We start from the raw sequence: 18344 nt of genomic DNA on the forward strand, positions 1-18344 counted from the left end.
TTTTTGCTTTTCTCTTTCTCCCTTTCTCTATTTCCCATCTCACTTTCCTGTTTTTCCTTGCTCCCCCTCACCCCATTTTTTTCTTTTAAAACTCAAATGCTCTTTTGTTCTGTGACTGTTCCTTTGTTGTAGCAACATTTTTCTTATTAAAAATTTATTGTATTGAAATATAGTTGATTTCAATGTTGTGTTAGTTTTTACTGTACAGCAAGCTGATACATATACACACGTACATATATATGTATTTATATGCATTCTTTCTCATATCCTTTTCCATTATGGTTTATCACAGGATAGTGGATATAGTTCTCTGTGCTATACAGTAGGACCTGGTTGTTTATGCATCCTATATACAGTAGTTTGCATCTGCTAACCCCAGCCTCCCAATCCATCCCTCTCTCGCCACCAGTTATAGTAGTAGTTTCTTACTTCATGAATGCAATGTCTTTTCTCTAAGAACAACACTGATAGTTTTTTTAAATTTCTCTCTACAACTTGCTTTTCTCTCTGCTTTGGTTTCTAACTTGCATGTTAGAAGCATTCTTCAGATGTCTGATTGTCCTCAGGTGTCTGCAGGAGGAGACAAGGAAGCTGATTGGACATTTGGAAAAGCATACCTGGGACTTGTGTCTTTGAGCTTCATAGTGGGGTGATGTTGGTGAGCTGATTGCTAAGGAATCTGTTAAGTCAGCATCTATAGATCGTATCTAATAAAATAAATTTACATAATACATCTATTATAGATAAACCGACTTGTCAGATTCCCCATGTCAAGAGTTGTGGAAAATCAGATTTTACCTTGTAAGTTGTTGAAAGTAATCCATGGTTTCCCAGTTTCTGTACATCTTGTGAGCAGAGACACTGAAAGGCTTTTTGCTCCAAATCATCTTTTTAAAGATGTTGCTGTAGTAAAGAGCTTTGGGAGGTGTAGACAGTGGCTCAGATGGTAAAGAATTTGCCTGCAATGCAGGAGACCCCTGCAATGCAGGGGTTTGATCTCTGGGTCAGGATGATCCCCTGGAGAAGGGAATGGCTACCCACTCCAGTATTCTGGCCTGGCATGAACAGGGGAGGCCAGCAGGCAACAGTCCATAGAGTCACAAAGAGTCAGACATGACTGAGCAGCTGACAGACACACACACTGAGAGATAAGGTCTAGCTCCAGTTCAAAGTTTACATGGGTTTTTCTTATAGCCCCTTAAAAAAGATTGAGGTTTCCTAAGCTTAGAGTTCCTCAACTGTGACCAGAACCTCACTGCATGAATAGTATTGACCTGTGTCACCCCTGTGTTCCCATGGGGGGTGAGAACAAGGGGAATGGAGGTGAACTTGAAACTTAGGCTGTTGCTGTGTATCTCTGGCCCAGGAATCCCATGTCTCCTGCCAGCACCATGCCACTGTGGCCAGCTAGCTTATTGGTTTGCAAGTAGGGTTAGATCTTAGACTCATCACAGTTCCTCAGATGCCAGAGAAGGCTAGCCTGTTTCCTTCCTAGAGAGGAAGAATCTAACTGCCAGCCTTCTGGGAACCCAAGGAGGAAGAGCTCTGCTAACTTCTGCATCCAGGGTCAGGATCCCTCTGCTCATACCTTGGTGCTCTCTGCTTTGCCAGGTGATCGCCCATTCAGAGGGCTCTGTTTCACCCTCTCCAGGGAACAAGCTTCCAGACTTCTCAGGTGAAGGGGGCCCATGGCGGGGAGAGGATGTGGGAGTGTGTTCTGTTCCTTGCTGAGAGGTCAGCTTCTCCATTAAGTGTTGCCTGGCTTCTCTGTTTAAAACCGCTGCCTTTCTCACCGGCCTTCAAACACACTGTGTCATTTTTCTTATTTACTATTTTATTCTCTGTCTCCCTTCCCATTAGGATGTGAGCTCCAAAAGGTCAGAGGTTCTTATCTCTTTAATTTTACTGTTTATCTCTAACACCTAGAAAGTATTATGTGATGACTAGTGGATTATAATAATAGCTGTTGTAATAGGTATTCAGTAAATACTTGTTGACTGGATGAATGAATAAATGAATGGGATTATGCTGCCTTTTGCCCTTGGCTCCTGATTTGAGAATAAAATTTTAAAAGTTTATTATGTAAATCATTGGTACATCTTATTGAAAGCTTTAAATGTTGATGTTCATTGAGGACAGAGGTGACCCTACAGAAGGTTAATTACTGTCACTCCAAAGCAGTTTAGGATAATTTATTCTGTGTACAATTTCTTACCCTGTACTTTAGAATCCCACTCAGGGCACTCCTGACAGTGGGGTTGTTTCAGTTCAAACTGTCACTCTCACTCAGTAGTGCTGGATGTGCGTAGTTTGTTGGCAGAGCTAGTGGGATTTACTGAAGATCGGATGTAGGCGTAAAAGATTAGTAACGATCGAATTAGGGCTAATAAGTGGCAGAGCCTGAATTTCAACCACGGTCTGTCCTTATACATGAGGCTATGCTTCTTGGATAAGAAAACAACAGCAAAAAAAAAAAGAGTAAAAGGGCATGGCCGATGAGGTGGGAGCAAAACCAGGAAAGGGGGCAGCCAGGACGCCTTCAGGAAGGAGAGAGTGTCACTGATCAGAGGCCGCTTGTAAGCCAGCCGAGATGAGCTCTACGAACCCAGCATTCCTTTCAGCAAAGTGGAGGTCATTCTTTGGTCTTGATGAGAGCAGTTACTTGGCCAAAGTCTAGTTAAGTGTGGATTAATTATCGTTGTATAAGAATTTACCCCCAAACTTAGTTTGAAACAACAAACGTTATCTCACAGTTTCTTTGGATCTGGAATCCGGAAGTTGCTTAGCAGCTTACTTCTGGCTCATGGTCTCAAGAGGTTGCAGTCTGTTACCTCTGCTGTGTCACAAAGATCTCCCCAGGACTTTGTGGGAGGCGGACATGAGGATGTGAAAGCCACGCGGTGAGAGTCAGGGTGGGGGCATCCTGAAGACCAGCTGTCATGAAATGGGCTAAAGAGAGAAAGGAGGGAGGTGAAGCAGGGACATTAAATGCAGAGAATCGTTTGAGGTGTTTGCCAGAAAGGGGGTCAGAGAAATGGGGAACTTGTCCAGGGGGTGTCCGTGGGTAGATGCCTTAGTGGAGCTTATATCTTCTTATGAAAGAAGAACCAAACTTCTTGGTTGAGACTGAGGGAGAGGAGGAAATATATGAAATAGTCATCTGGGAAGGTGGAGAGAGAATGAATTCTGAAAATGTAGCGTGACTGCTTGGAGAAGGCAATGGCACCCCACTCCAGAACTCTTGCCTGGAAAATCCCATGGACAGAGGAGCCTGGTGGGCTGCAGTCCATCGGGTCTGCTACCAGTCGGACATGACTGAGCAACTTCACTTTCACTTTTCACTTTCACACATTGGAGAAGGAAATGGCAACCCACTCCAGTGTTCTTGCCTGGAGAATCCCAGGGACAGGGGAGCCTGGTGGGCTGCCGTCTGTGGGGTCGCACAGGGTCGGACACGACTGAAGTGACTTAGCAGCAGTGCTGAAGTACTTAGCAGCAGCAGCAGCAGTGTGACTGCTCGGCAGCTCTAAGGAAGGGGTACCGATGACACTGGACCATGGAGTTTAAGTAAAAGTTGGGGAGGGAAGTGAGGACTTGAGAGGAAGCAGAGGGCTGAGAAGAGTAGGATTCGGGGACTCTCCTCCTTAGAGAGGGGTGTCAAAGGATTGCTGAAGTGCTGGTCTTAGAATGAACTGGAAAGCAAGGCTGGGGCATGAGAGAGGGTGTTGATTGAAATGTAAGTTACCAAAGGATTGCAGTAATTGGTCATGTAAAGCTTTAGGGGACCAGTCTAAGTGGTAGCTAGGAGGGCTGCAAGGCAAGAATCCTGAGGGAGGGGAGGGAATGAATTGGGGCGATTTATCACCCACAGTGATGCCTGGAGTTGTTTGAGACGAAGTAATGGCAACTCAGTCCAGCATTCTTGCCTGAAAAGACCCGTGGACAGAGGAGCTGGAGGACTACAGTCCATGGGGTTGCGAGAGTCAGACACGACTGAGTGACTAAGCACGCACGCGCACACAACCTTGACTTGAGTGCTAGAGCCTTCAAGCATGAGGGCTTCCAGGAGTCTGCAGGTGGTGCATGGTGCTGCCTGACTCCTTGCCATTCGGAGGTGGTGGAGGTGGCCATAGGAGGCACGGAGCCTGTCTGCAAGCACCCATGGGCGCACAGGAGCTGCGGGCGTGGGAGGGCATCATGGAGGAGGAAGAAGCCCCGCCCGCTCTGGAGCTGCAGCCGTTCTGGAGCTTTCTGAGGTGGCAGATTCTACCTCTGCGTTATCTGAGTGCTTTAAAGTTTTTCTTTCCATTGAGGAAACTTTCTTCCTCTTTTCACCTCTACCCCTATATAGAAGTTGAGTTTGTGATCTACTCGATTTCCTTTATATATGTGTGAAGGGAAAAGTTGTAAGTACGATACAAAGCACTTCTTTCCTGAACTGTGCTCCACCATCCCCAAGTACTTCCTGTAGAACCCAATGAAAGCATCTGATTATAAAACTGACATTGATACCTCCCTGCCACTGTATCCTCAGACCCATTGAAGTTTGTGACCTCTCCCCATACAGGCCTTTGCAGCAAATGATCCAGTGCAGAATCGTGCCCTGTAACAGGTGCTGTGGCTCGTGGGTCACCTTCATTCTGGACAGTTGCTCGGTCTGTCCTTGACTTTCAGGACCTTAATGCTCTTGAGTACTGTAACCCCGATAGTTTGTAGAATGTCCTTCAGTGTTCACTGCTCTGATTCCCTCGCGCTCCGTGATAGGACTGACTCAGGAGTGGTGCTGTGCTCGTCTCATGGTGTCTTACTAGGTGGCAGTGCCCTCAGTGCGTCCCTTTCACGTGACGTCAACTTGGATCATTTGATCCTCTGTCACTTCTCCACTATAAAGTCACTCTTTTTCCCTTCAGCCTTCTAGGCTTTTATTTGTTTATATCTGTGGGTTTGTGAATTTCTCTCTTATCCAGTGCATGTTAATCCATTTCTCTCATAATTTATTTTGATGTTCAGTTGATCCCAGATCTGACTGGGGTAGCCACTTCAACCTGGCTTCCTGTTCTTTTGATATGTCCCCTCATTTTTCTAGCAGTTACTTTCTGGTGTGAAATGTTGGGCCAGGCTTGTCTTGTCCTGTGTGTGCCCAGCTCTGGAGTCAGCCATTTCTTCAAAGCCCTGGTTCCTCTTAATGAGAACAGTGTTAGGAGCCAGTACTGGGGTTGTGTTCTCAGCCCCTTTGAGTGGATAGAGCTGGTGAGGATCTCTACATACAAACATGTATTTATACATACATGGACATGTTTACACCTGTTTTTCTTTATCTAGGCATATAGAAAAGCCTTGAATTCGCATCAGTGTTTCTGATTCTCATCTAGTGCTGCAGGACTTACTCTGTAGCTGGGTCTCCTTTCCGTTTGTGTCCCTCCTTTGCCCGGAGGTTTCAGTGAGGAAGCTGGCTGACACTGTCCTTGAGGCCCTTGGTTACCTGTCAGTCCATTCCATGAGCAGGCTGCTGCGCCGCGCCTGCTCCCTCGTGGACGCGTCCGCGCGCCTCTGGGGCTTCAGCCCCTCACGCAGCTGCCGTCCCCGGGACCCTCCTCACTCCACCTGAGCCTCTCCTTCCTGCAGGGAGTCTCCCCTCCTCTCGCCAGCCCTGTTGGAGTGCATCAGGCTGCCGCTGCCCACACCCACCTTCACACTCAGGTGGGAGTTCCACCCTTTTGTGGTGCCCCTCTGCCAGGACCCCTCCTCTGCAAGCCGTAGGTGTCCTCTTGTACAGTTGCCCCTCACCTCACATGAGTGCCCAGCGCCCTGCTCTGCCTGGACCGGCGTCCCCTCCTTCAGAGGCGCTGACGTCACCCACGGGGACACCCTCCTTGCTCCAGGTGGACTCGGCTGTCACACTCTGAGCTCTGCCCGCAAGAGGTGCCCACTGACCAGCTCTAGCTTCTGTGACTGCTTTTTCTGTCATGTTACTTCTGGAAGATATTTCCCTGGAGAAGGAAATGGCAAGCCACTCCAGTGTTCTTGCCTGGAGAATCCCGTGAACAGAGGGGCCTGGCAGGCTACAGTCCATGGGATCGCAAGAGTCAGGCACGACTCAGTGAGTAAACCACCACCACCACCATTTCTGGAGGATAGAGTAATAAGACAGCAAGTAGGCTGTTGGGATGAGCTGACATCCACAGCCTGGAGGCAGACCACCCTTTCCAGCGTGCGGTTTTCTGTAAGATGCTCTCATCTCAGACGCCAGCTATGACTGGGGGATCCACAGGCTACCCTCACTTCTGATCATGTGGCTGCAAGTTGGGAGTCCTGCGAGTTGGGATCTCCCCTCAGGTTCAGTGATTCACTAGTAACTCACACAGCTCTACTTGTTATTAAAGTTGTGTTACAGCAAAGAGGTGCAAAGCAGAGCCATCCAGGAGAACAGACGCACTCAGCCAGGTCTGGAGGGCCCCAGAGCTGTGAAGCTCCCGTTGCTCTCTCCCCAGGGAGTCGGGAGTGGGAAGCCTGTGTGGTAACACAGTGAGGAGGGGCCACGGCGCAGTGCCTCACGTTGTTTGGCGTTGCCTCGCATGGGCGTGACTGGCTGGCTCAGCAGCCACATGCCTCGGTCTCCAGCCCCCTTTCCTCCTGGACGCTGGGCGTACAACACGCGGCTGAAAACCCCGACTTTCCGGTCACAGTCGTCGTACGGGTGTGGCCAGTTCCCGTCCTGAGTCCTCCTCATCGTATACTATCTGTGCTACTGTGAATAACAGACACTTCTGTCACTGAGAAATTCTGGACTTAGAGGCTAGCTCTCAGGAATTAGGGAGAAAAGCCAACCAAATTTTTTATTCCCAGGGCTTAGAAGTTACTTCCTAGCAACCAGGACAAAAGCCGACCAGATTCCTCTGCTGTATGGATGAATTGTTCACTCTAAAAATCCACCTTGAGGTTTCTCATTTACCTTCCCAGATTAAAATTAGTTGTACAAGAGTTCTGTAATGGTTGTAATGTTCTTATCTATTCATTTTTATCATAGTAATTAGTAAACTTTCAGAAATGTTCCAGTACTGCTATATAAAATAATAGTGTTGGAGTTGTATAATCAAACATATAGTATTTTAAAGTAACCACAAGTTTTATATTTTGCCTTTTACCTGTCAATTGCATATCTTATCTATTTTAGGTATGACTTTAGCCTTTCCAGCTTCAGTTCATGATTCTCTGATTTGCAGTAAAACATTTCAAATTCTATATAAAAATGAGGAGGTTGTTTTAAATGATGTCATGATCTTCAAAGTTAAAATGTTGTTGGATGAAAAAAAGGTAAACATTTCTTCATATATATTTAGATCAATTTTTTTGTAAAGCCTCAAGGCATATTTCTAACTTTCTATAAAATATTCAAAAGGCATCTCATAGTCTGATTTCTCTTCAGATTGAAGAAACCCTTGAGGAAATGAATTTTCTGTTATCCTTGGATCTACACTTCACAGATGGAGATTATTCGTGAGTAGGCTAATCAAACAGTTAAAATCTGTAGTCATGTGTGACTGTTATCTGTCCCTGTTAAAGTCCCCGTTTTCTTCTTGGAACCCAGTCTACCCTCTTCTTATTTATTTTGAACTTCTCCCCCCTGGGAGAGTCTCATGGGAATGGTTAGTCCTGCTTTTTTGTGCTCATGCTGATTCCACGAGCTGTAGGTAGCAAAGCCAGATGAGTTGAGAAACATGAAACAGCCTCTGAGACTCTTGGAAATTGCGCTGTCGATACAGCACCACTCACTGCCTTGCGGCATTTAAACCTGCCTAACTCCTTTCCACTGTGTCATGGGCTGCTCTTGGTGGTGTGAGTGATGCCAGCTTAGGCGGGCCTTTCTTGATTTCAGAGAGTTACTGAGACCCGTGGCTCTTAGATCTGACAGTTGTTTCCAGAGTCCACGAGGAAGGTTTAGGACTGGCTACCCTGGTTCAGGAAGATCCCCTGAGAGGGAAACGGCAGCCCATTTCAGTATTCTTGCCTGGGCAATCCCATGGACAGAAGAGCCTTGCGGGCTACAGTCCATGGGGTCACAAGAGTCACACACGACTTAGTGACTAAAACAGCCCTAAACTTGTCCACACATCTGGACAAGTAGTCACACATTTTAGGGACAAGCTGTGCTTGTGTCCATTTAAAACAAGAAACAGAGATCCATTTTACTATTCTACTTTTGTAGAAATGCTTCTTGAAAATTGTATATGAATTCAGACTGCTTATGGCATAAATATCTAGACAGCCACAGTACTGAGAGGTCTGATGTGAGATGCCCTCTTTACCACTGCAGAGAAATAAGAGTCTTTACATGGTAGCTGCTGCTCCTCTGGAATACTTGTTTATTGCAGAGAAGTCCTTGAGGGAATTCTTTCTTAAACCAAGTCAGAATTCTATTAGTAGGGTAAGCTGAAATGAATACATAGTTCATAGCTGTAGGTATGTATTGGTTAAAAATATGTATATATTTGGAAGTAATTTTTGTGACATTGTTTCAGTTTTTGTATGTGTAAATCTAATGACTAAATATTGATGACAAAATATATACTAATTACTTGCTTATTTTTGAGCAACATTTAATAACAAAATTTTTTACCATAAAAAGTTTATCATAATAGGATTTGACCTACATGATACTGCAGCTTTACTATAAACAGTATTCCCTACTGGAGTAAAATTTTAGGATGAGAGTATTTCCTAAAGTATCAAAAAAAGACTCATTTTGTAGGCACAGTAGTGAAAAACAGTCCATTAACATGGAAACTGTAAGTACAGATAGAAAACTGTAAGTAAGATCTGGTTATTTCTTTATTGTTAGATTTCATATTGCTGTCTAATGCAAATGCAATTGCTAGATTTCATATTGCTGTCTAATGCAAATGTGATCCTTTAAAAAGTGTTCTCATTTTGTTTTTAAAAAGTAGTTAAGTAATTAAATATGTTGAAAGTTTAAATTACTCAACAAAACGTTGACCTTCGCTAAATTTCCGTACTAACACACAAACGGGTTGCTTTTTCACAGGGCAGATGATCTGAACGCCTTGCAGCTAATAAGCAGCCGCACGCTGAAGCTGCACTTCAGCCTCCAGAGAGGCCTCCATCACCACGTTAATGTCATGTTTGATTACTTCCACCTTTCTGTCGTGTCTGTTACAGTACATGCGTCACTGGTTGCACTACACCAGCCACTGATAAGGTAAATGTAACCAGCTCCCTGATCCTTATTAATATAGTGTCTTTTATTTTTATAATGAAAGCATATGCTTTGGTGAAGATAACTGAAATAGGAATTTCTAAAGTCACACTTATTTAATACTTTCATTTTTATACTAAAGTGTTAGTAAAATTTAAGAGCATAGGAATATTAAATTGATGACTTTTTTATTGCAAAAGTATGGAACAATCTTTGTCACACTGACCAGGAGAAATAATACAGTCTGGAAACAACCATATAGCATTGTTTAGTGTAGCGTTTATGTAGCTGCACTATAATTATTCATTCTCTGGGGAGTACACTCATCTTTTCATAGCTTTTTTGTCTTTTCTCTGAATGGACTTAGTTGTATCTTCTTAAATCTATACCATACAATAGTCCTTGTTTTCTAAGTTATTAACCAATTTTATGGATCTTTACTAAATAAATCTTTTTAAACTATATCATATTAGCCTAAAGGTATATAATATTCTGGATCATAATGAATGCATGGGGATAATTGTTTTTTCTGCTCACTTCTATGGGGAGATGAATTTTCATTCATTACTGTGAGAATAAAATAACATCATGCTTATGGCAGGGGCAACAGAAATGACTGTTTTAATCAGTAACTTATGTGAAAAGATTCCAAATTGACTTGATTTCTGAACTTCTTTATAATTTCTGGCATAAATCTTATTCTAGCAACTGATGTTAGGGATGATGCTCGAGGGTTATGATGTTAAACTGACTTAGCAGAAAACTAGGTGATTTTTGGAATTACCCTGAGAATTTATAGAAAACTAAGACACTTTAGCAAATTTTCTCCCTAGTAACACCCTGTTGCATATCTTTAAGTTGCTGTAAAAATCGTGAGCATGTCTTCCCCTGTGTTGTCCTGTGATGTCTTTAGAATATGGGGCCAGGAAGAGTCTGTTTCTCCTGATGACCTACTTTTGCCTTCCTTATTCTGTAGTAAGATCTGTAACTAATTATTGTGTGAGTTTTGTCTTTCCTGTTAGACCTTTGAGAGCTTGTTCTCAGTTGCTGTAACTTTTTAAACAGGAAAGTGTTCCTATTATTATACATAATTTTATTATAAACATCTTCAAAACAATTTTAGATGTCAATTAAATAAATTAATATTTAATAACATGATAATGAAACTTCTTTGATAGGAAAGTGTATTTTTTGAAATATAGCTTTTGAATAAGTAGTATATTTGATATGAATTACATGTTAGGTTTTGAAATTAAAAGTTTTTATCTGTTTATAAAATACATTCCTGTAGTCTTCTGAATTTCTTATTTTGTAATTTCAGTAAGAATCCTGAACTATACTATTCCAACCATTCCTTTTTCTTTATAACAAAGAAATACATTTATGGCTTAGTTTCTTTTCTGGTAAAGTGTAGGAACAGTTCGTTAAGGTTCACTCAGGTGAAAAGTGCTGCTTTTTTAGTCCCTGATTACAGAACTCATCCTGGTAACATCAATGTGTGCTTCCTCTTGCAACGCAGCTGTTTTTGCCACAAGCTAGTAGGGGAAAGAGGCAGCTCGCATCCTAGAGACCTTGTGCTGGAAGGAGAAGACACTTTTGGCTCAGAATCAGAAGCCAAGAGGATTAGCTGTTGGCTCTGGTTAGTGATGGGAGAGGAGACTGGGACGCCTCTGACAGCTGAGGTTGCTCCCCTTTCCGTTGTTGCCTGGGCTCTGAAGTCCCCTCTCTTGCTGCTGGAGCTGTGCCCTAGAGGGAGCAGTGGCTTTCCTGCACTTCTTGGCCTGTAAACTAGATGGCTGGGTAGGGAAGGAAAGCAAGGAAAGAAGAAGGCTCTCTGCTGGTGGCATGCAGTAGAGGGTCCTGTTAACGGTAACATTCCTCACTGTGTTTCTGTGAAGACAAGTTTTTCCCTGAAGTTTTGTTATGGCTGGACTTTTTTAATCCTCTAAAATAAAAGAAAAAAATTAATTTAGAATATTACCTTTTTAAACATTATTTTTACATAAAACACTTTCTATGATCAACCCAACTATGGATATAAATCAGTTACTTTAACTGGGATTCGGATTTCTTTCTTTACTTGTTTTTTGCATAACTTTTTTCTTATACTTGATTTTTTTTAAGTACAGCTTCTTTGACTCAATCCTGGGAAACTCAGTTCTGTCATAGCAGGTGGAATTTACCATTGCCTTGCTATACCCTCTTGCCTAGGATCTAGACATTTCATTGTTGCAAACCAAATTGATTTTGCACATGAAGGCTGCCCTCTGCTTTTGGTACATTTGATTCACTTTCCTGTCTTACCCCTTTTGCCAAACTGCCAGACAGTCAAATGCTTTGGCCTTCTTATAATTAGCTAGTACTTAATCTCAGAAAAAAGTTGTCTGTGATTTTTAAACATTCGAGCAGAACATGGTTCTTATTCTGTAGAATTTGTGATATATTAAATGTAATGTTAGTAATAGCAGTGGTTCATACCCTGTGTGATTGAGGTAGTGCCTTGAAGCACTTACTAAGAGTATCTTAGTAGAATTTATAGACTTTTAGTGAAGAGAAAGGAAATACCTTGTTTTCGAAGAATAGAGAGAAAAAGTAGACTCATGGTTTTCCTTTTTCTGCCCTTAAGTGGGACCTCTATTTCTGTAAGAATCTCCTATATTTGACTGTTAACTTTGTGAATTTGGTCACCAGTTCTGACAGGTCAGTATTTCCAAATTAAAGCTGGACCCTCATTTGTCACTGAACTACTCTTGATTCCACCCTGTTCTCTCTCTCCTGAAAGCCCAGTAATACAGAAGTAATCTCAAGCATCTAATCTTAGTTTTTTTTTAATAATAATATTTCAAATTTTAAATGAAATATTGTAAAAGTACTTTAAGAATACTTTAGAAATCATAATCTTGCAAAGTCCTTGCTTTTTGTTCTATTCCTTGAAGACTTTCTTTTGTAAACATTTAACTTCACACTCTATAAATAGACTGTTACAACAACAATAATGTGATGCTTGTTCCTCCAGTTTTCCTCGTCCTGTGAAGACGACTTGGTTAAACAGAAATGCACCAGCACAAAACAAAGATTCTGTGATTCCTACTCTTGAAAGCGTGGTCTTTGGTATTAACTACACAAAGCAGTTATCACCAGACGTAAGAACTGATGTGTTTATAAAGCCTCTTTTCTCTTTTGTTTTGAATGAAATGTGTTTTAACTGTTATATATCTGTGGACCTGATAGTTCTTTTATGAATTATTTGAGCTCAACGACTTATAGATCTAATTAGACATGATCTTCACAAGTTGATTGGTTCCAGTTTTTTGAGAAAATGAACCTGGAGCTTCAAGATTTTACAAAATTTAATGAATAGAGTTCTTTGACAGGCAGTGCCTTTTTTAACTTGTTACTTTCACCTGTTGCTCTCATAACGGAGCTCGTAGGATCATTCCAGAGAAGTCTGTGAAGAGCCACTGCCAGAGTTGAGACCTAACTTGCAGCAGTATAAGTATAGCTGTTACTCCCCTAAAAGAAGAGAAGGTTCATACTATAAAAACAGTGTCCCGCAGCTGAAATACAATCTGAATCTCAGATTTTCAAAAATCATCATTTGATCTGCTTGTTTTTAAAGTCCAATGAAACTAAGATTTCTCGAGTCACATTTCCTGCATTTAGATTACCTGTATGAATGAGAACAACTTCCTAAGATGCTGCTAGACTTCCTACATGTTTTAGAATAACTGTGATTAGTAAATCCTTTGTTTTTCTAAGTTTCCGGTGTGCTATTCTTAGACTCTGGTTACTAACATTGTATCCCAAATCGCCCCTTTCTTCAGGGCTGCAGCTTCGTCATCGCAGACTCCTTCCTGCGTCACGCCTACCGTTTCCACTACACCCTCTGCGCCGCCCTGCTGCTGGCCTTCAAGGGGCTGCACAGCTACTTCATTACGGTAACAGAAGAGCTTCCCTCTTGTCAGAAACTAGAACTGGGTATGTTGAAAGGAGCCAGGCCCTCTTCGTTCTCATGCTGCTGTTATCAGCGTGGCCATAGTTTCTGCACTAAACTAGCTTCATGTGCTTCACCTTTACTGCTCTCTCAACTCCATCTTTTTCAGTCTTTGATAATTACTGAAATTTTAAAAAGTTTTATGATAGTGAGAAATAATTTCTTGGTGCTAAGTTTGAAATGAGTCTTTTGATAGATTTTTTAACAGTATGTCAGTATACTTCTCTTAGAATATAACCAGAAAGTGTACTGGAAAGCAAATGTTTAATAGAATTATTGGATAGGAAGATAAATTAGGGAAAATAAATTCAACAGATTAGGTAACGTAAATTAAATCCATACTTCCAAATAGTTAACAGTCTAAGCAGATTATAGGTACTTGGAACCTTTTGTAAAATATATTGATTTTAGGTGATTTCAGATCCTCTTTCTTCTGTTTCACTTCAGAAAATAATAACATTACTCAGTTTTAACATTTTGAAAATCATTTAAATAATTTCTAAAAATCAGTCTTCAGCTTTAGTCCATTAATATATATATACCTGTATGTTGTAACACATAATAAAAAATCGTTTGCCTTGATTTTGTATACCACTTGTAGTTTGCCAAATACATATATCATTTCACACAAGATTATTGATTTATGAAAATGTTTTTATTCAGACATTTTATGAAAGTTTTATAAGCTTTTATTTTCAAATATCAGCTAATAGCTCAAAAGCACATTTTAATAATTTTTTTGGAATAAATTATTTTCATCATACTTACTTGAATGAATGAGAAATTGCTTTTTGAATTTTACTGAAGTTGATCACTGTTCTTATTTCTTTGTTTCTCAAGAATCTTAGTCTTTTAACAGTATTGATGCACTATCAAAATACTGACTGTTACTGAAAATAATTCTTGGCTTTGAGACTAATTAGCCCACTTTTATAATTGCCTACCTTGGGCTACAAAAGAATTGTAAGAAAGTGAAATGATCTGTACCTCACTTAAATTCAGCCAGCTGTGAGAACAGACTGGCTGTTGTACCCCTACCTATCAGCAGCGGCTCCAGTGGGTTTGATAATTCCATTATTCAAATATTCCATTAAACAGGTATTACTCAGTTGACTATTTAGAGTGCTTAATTCAAGGATCTCAGTGTAGCTCCTTTACAAACAGTAAGAAAGTTTGTTCTTTTTTGCTCATGTGTTCTTCCTCAAGACAAAAACAGTAGCACAGAAACATTTTGGTTACTTTTCTCTGAAATATTCTTTTTCCTTACTGTTTTACATACTTAGCATCCATCTGTTTCCCTTAGGAAAGTTCTTTAAGAGACTACTGCCTCAAATGTGAACTTTTAAAAATGTTGTTTTTTGAAAATGAAAGAATTGTTTATGGAATAGAACTAATTTAGGCTATTACTTATTCTCAATTAATGGGTAAATTATACTCCATTTATTTTTAAATTTTGTCCTTTGGAACTCAAACACATTTTCTTAGGAGAATTATGTGATGAATTTTGGTTAATTTAGGTTTAACGGTCAGACCACAAAACTGTCAAACCATAATATTAATAAAGGACAATACCGTGTTCCTGAAAAGTAGTGGTTAACACAGAAGCCGTGTGTAATGGCATTTCTGAGGGGAATCTGTTAACAGGTTAGGTGTTGACTGTTGCAGAATTCACAGAGGCATCATCATGTAGTACTTAGGCCTGCCTGCTTGCACCACCGTTGTCCCTTAACTACTTGTAAGTAACTGGGACCATGTATGCAGACTGACTCCTGCTCTAAGGGCAGGAAGGTTGATGGGATCCAGATGTGCAGAGTGTGTCGGGAAGGAAAGATGAGGGCATGCAGAAAGCAGAGGGTGTTAATGGAGGAATTCCCTCGGGCTGAGCAAGGTGCTGAGGAAAGGGCATGTCTCTGTCTCTGGAGAGCTTTGACCTCCCCGTTCCCTTAATGAGGAATCAGTCCAGCATTGAGAGAGGCCAGAGAAACACCCCCAACCAGGGAGCATTCCTTGTGGTTTTAGTACAGAGCACCCTAAGTGAGGTGGGCCTGTCCATGCCTGTGTAATTTTCAAATCGTTTTAACGTGTAATATTTTCAAATGAAAAACACTTAAACCACATTTTAACTTAGAAAAAAATAATTTTCTCCAAAAGAAAATAATGTTTAAACAGGCATCTCTTGTCAAAGGCAAAGATTTCTTTCAAAGCATAGACAGTATTACCACTTTATTACCACTAACTTAGCTAACCTCAGTTTGATAATTCATTTATTTATATGCTTTTTAACTTTCTCTCAGATAAAGATGGCTTGTATGACACACATATATTATTTTGAACTTATGAATATAATATAGAAAATACCATAATTTTTTAAAGCCCTTATATTTAATTTCAGAAGTCAGTTACTAAATAAATAAATATCAATTTTATTCCAAATTATTTGCTTAAAATATTTCACCAGAAAATAAAATTCTAAAGCAAACCCGGACTTAAGTTTTAGATAAGTAGATAATAGTGGTAGAATAAAATTATTAGTACCTTACACATAGTATTTACTCAAAATATATTTGGTGAGTAGGTGAGTGAATGAAATAGCACAATGACGGTTTTGTTGACAATTGAAGTACATAGGCATCAGCACATACTTTACAGTAGTTTCCTAGGGATTTTTAAAGATCAGTCATCTTCAGTGAATATTTATTAGTAATACTTCGGGTTATCCTTAAACTTTTCATCATTATTTATATTTTGTTTTCTCTTTGTTGCGAATTTTAGTTTATTCTTGAGGGCGTCTTCTAGGAAAAAATCTAAAATTTTTGTTAACTATTCAGAATAAAACTATTGCACTTTCTAAACTGTTAACATTGTTTATTTTTATCCTAGCAAAACTAAATTTGTAGGTACCAGATACTTCTGTAAAACACTGTTCACTAAATATTATTATATCCACCAGTTTTAATAAGTTTATAAAAAGTAATTCTTGGTTAGAGGGTGTATTCTAGTTCCTTCTACTATTTAGCACTTTTCTTGAGCTTTCAAATAAGTCTATATTTTAAGTAAGTCTATATTTCAAATAAGTTTAATAAAGTCTTCAAATTCTGCCATGCCATGAAGAGTTTATCTAAACTCCATTCCCTTTTTAAAAATAATGCCTTGAATTCCATTTGCTTGTGTCTTTTTCTTTTCTCGTAGATGAATGATGTACATTTTTTTTTAATGGCAATCAGTTAAAATACTGGTTTGGTAAAGAGTTGTTTTTGAAAATGAGCATCATGAATTCTGATATCTAGGCTTTAGCAAGTCATGAAACCTTTTTGGCCCCAGTCTCTACGCTTGTAAAAGCAGAGGATTGACGTTGCTGATCTCTGACACCTCTGCCAACTCTAAAATTCTGAGTTTAAGATATTAAAACATAAAAATAGTATTGGATTATGAAATGTTGAGTGGCACATGCACTTAGAAAAAAGAACAAAGTAACGTAAACATGAATGTACATCATTTGTAATTCTAATAATCTAATTAACTAACTGAAAGATTCTGCTTTGGTGTTCTAATCTAATTGCACTAGCGGATCAATACTAAATCTATTAATAACAGAGTGGAAAATTCTAGTAAATTTTGTTGTAAAAGGAGTATAGTAACTAGTGCTGTGTGCAATCCTTATAACTAGCCAAAGCCAACATGCAGGTCCTTTATGAGCGCCTTCTCAGAAGAAAACAGCCACCAACCCAGAAAGACACCTGTCTAGGTACGTTCACAAATAGGTTAAGTAAATAATCCCTTTTAATCAGTATGAAACTTTGCTTTAATTTAGTATCAAATTTCATAAATATGTGTTTTTAATACTGTATACTCTCGCCACCCTTACTTAAGAACTTACTTTAAGAATCAACTTGATTTGTAGATGAGCTTTGGTTAATTCTTAGTTTTTAATGTTCAGGTTTTTGGAACATTTAAAATTGGAAATGTTAAATGCAAAGATTTCTTTGGTTTTTTTCCATATTTATTTTAGAGTTCCTGGAAAGAGCACTTTTTAGAAACCATGTTCATTGCCAGAATTTGTTAGTTTAATGGTAATGGCTTAAATTTGTTCAATTTGTCTTTGGGTAGGGCTAAAGATAATAAAATGTGGTTTGAAAACTGAAGCTAATTTCATGCATTACAGAAATAGAGAAACATCTTTAATATCTGGTTTTGTTTTTTGAGTCAGTTTGCATTTATTTTTTTCTAAATTTAAAAAGCAAAATACAGGAATATCAAATCACTGCTACCCAGATATATTACATATTTGAAAAGAGATATTCTGATTTCATTTTTTCATTGATATATTTCTCTATATGTTTTAGACTTTTTTTCTTCAATAGCAATAGTACTTAATTTATTATCTTTCCCTAAGTATATTGAAAATTTTTACTTTGAATAGACCATCACAATTAACATTTTTTAAAAGTTATGAAAAGTTATAGAAATAAAAAATGAAATCACAGCATTTGTCTCTCAGTTTTCAGAAGTATGCCCAAAAGGAAATTAAGGAGCCAAAATCTTTCTCCACATTTCTCAGATGAAAATTAGCTCAGAAATATTTACACTGAGTCAGTTTTCACTAAAATTGTTAAGCGAGAAACTTAGCAAGAAGGAAAAAAGAATAGTTGAAGATTTATTTATGGTCATTATTTTGGAACATAATTTTATCCTCTCATTAAGTATAAAGTTAAAGAATTCATAGTGTGAAATTATGGTCATTTATGACATATTTTAGTATTCTTTTTAGCAAAAAATTGTGCTTCTCATTTCCTGTTGTATTGCCAGCCTATCAGTTTACATGTGAGCTTGCTAAATGATTTTTTAAAATGCTGCTCATTTAATAAGGTCTGTATAAAGAAGGGCCCAGTTTTTGGTTGGATGGGAAAAGACGTGATTCAAAACCAAAACATAATGAACTTAATTAAATAATACTTCTAAAAATATATATTTATCTTTTATCCTTCATTCCTGGAATTGTATTAGCATTATCCAAACTGTACTGTAAATATCTGTTGAATGAATGAATAGATGAGTGGGTAAATAGATTTAGAAAATAAATTTAAGATACATTTACCCTTTGACCTAGCAGTTACATTTTTGTTCATAGGAAGGAGT

At 39.3% G+C, this 18344-nt stretch overlaps 1 protein-coding gene across 7 annotated transcripts in view; it reads left to right on the forward strand.

Moving 5' to 3' along the window:
* FAM135A (family with sequence similarity 135 member A) overlaps positions 1–18344 on the forward strand; it is a 147422-nt gene that overhangs the window by 65187 nt on the left and 63891 nt on the right. For 4 of the 7 annotated variants that reach the window (XM_043889910.1, XM_043889914.1, XM_043889915.1 and 1 more), the window contains exons 5-10: positions 7175–7314; positions 7427–7497; positions 9044–9217; positions 12231–12357; positions 13039–13192; positions 16876–16953. In XM_043889910.1, coding sequence (XP_043745845.1) covers positions 7175–7314; positions 7427–7497; positions 9044–9217; positions 12231–12357; positions 13039–13192; positions 16876–16953 — 744 coding nt within the window. Of the gene's footprint in view, positions 1–7174; positions 7315–7426; positions 7498–9043; positions 9218–12230; positions 12358–13038; positions 13193–16875; positions 16954–18344 lie in introns of those variants that run through there. The other 3 variants (XM_043889913.1, XM_043889916.1, XM_043889917.1) reach the window with 2 other exon arrangements.

This window comes from Cervus elaphus, chromosome 28 (genome assembly GCF_910594005.1).
Source record: "Cervus elaphus chromosome 28, mCerEla1.1, whole genome shotgun sequence".
In the NCBI taxonomy this organism is placed as follows: domain Eukaryota; kingdom Metazoa; phylum Chordata; class Mammalia; order Artiodactyla; family Cervidae; genus Cervus; species Cervus elaphus.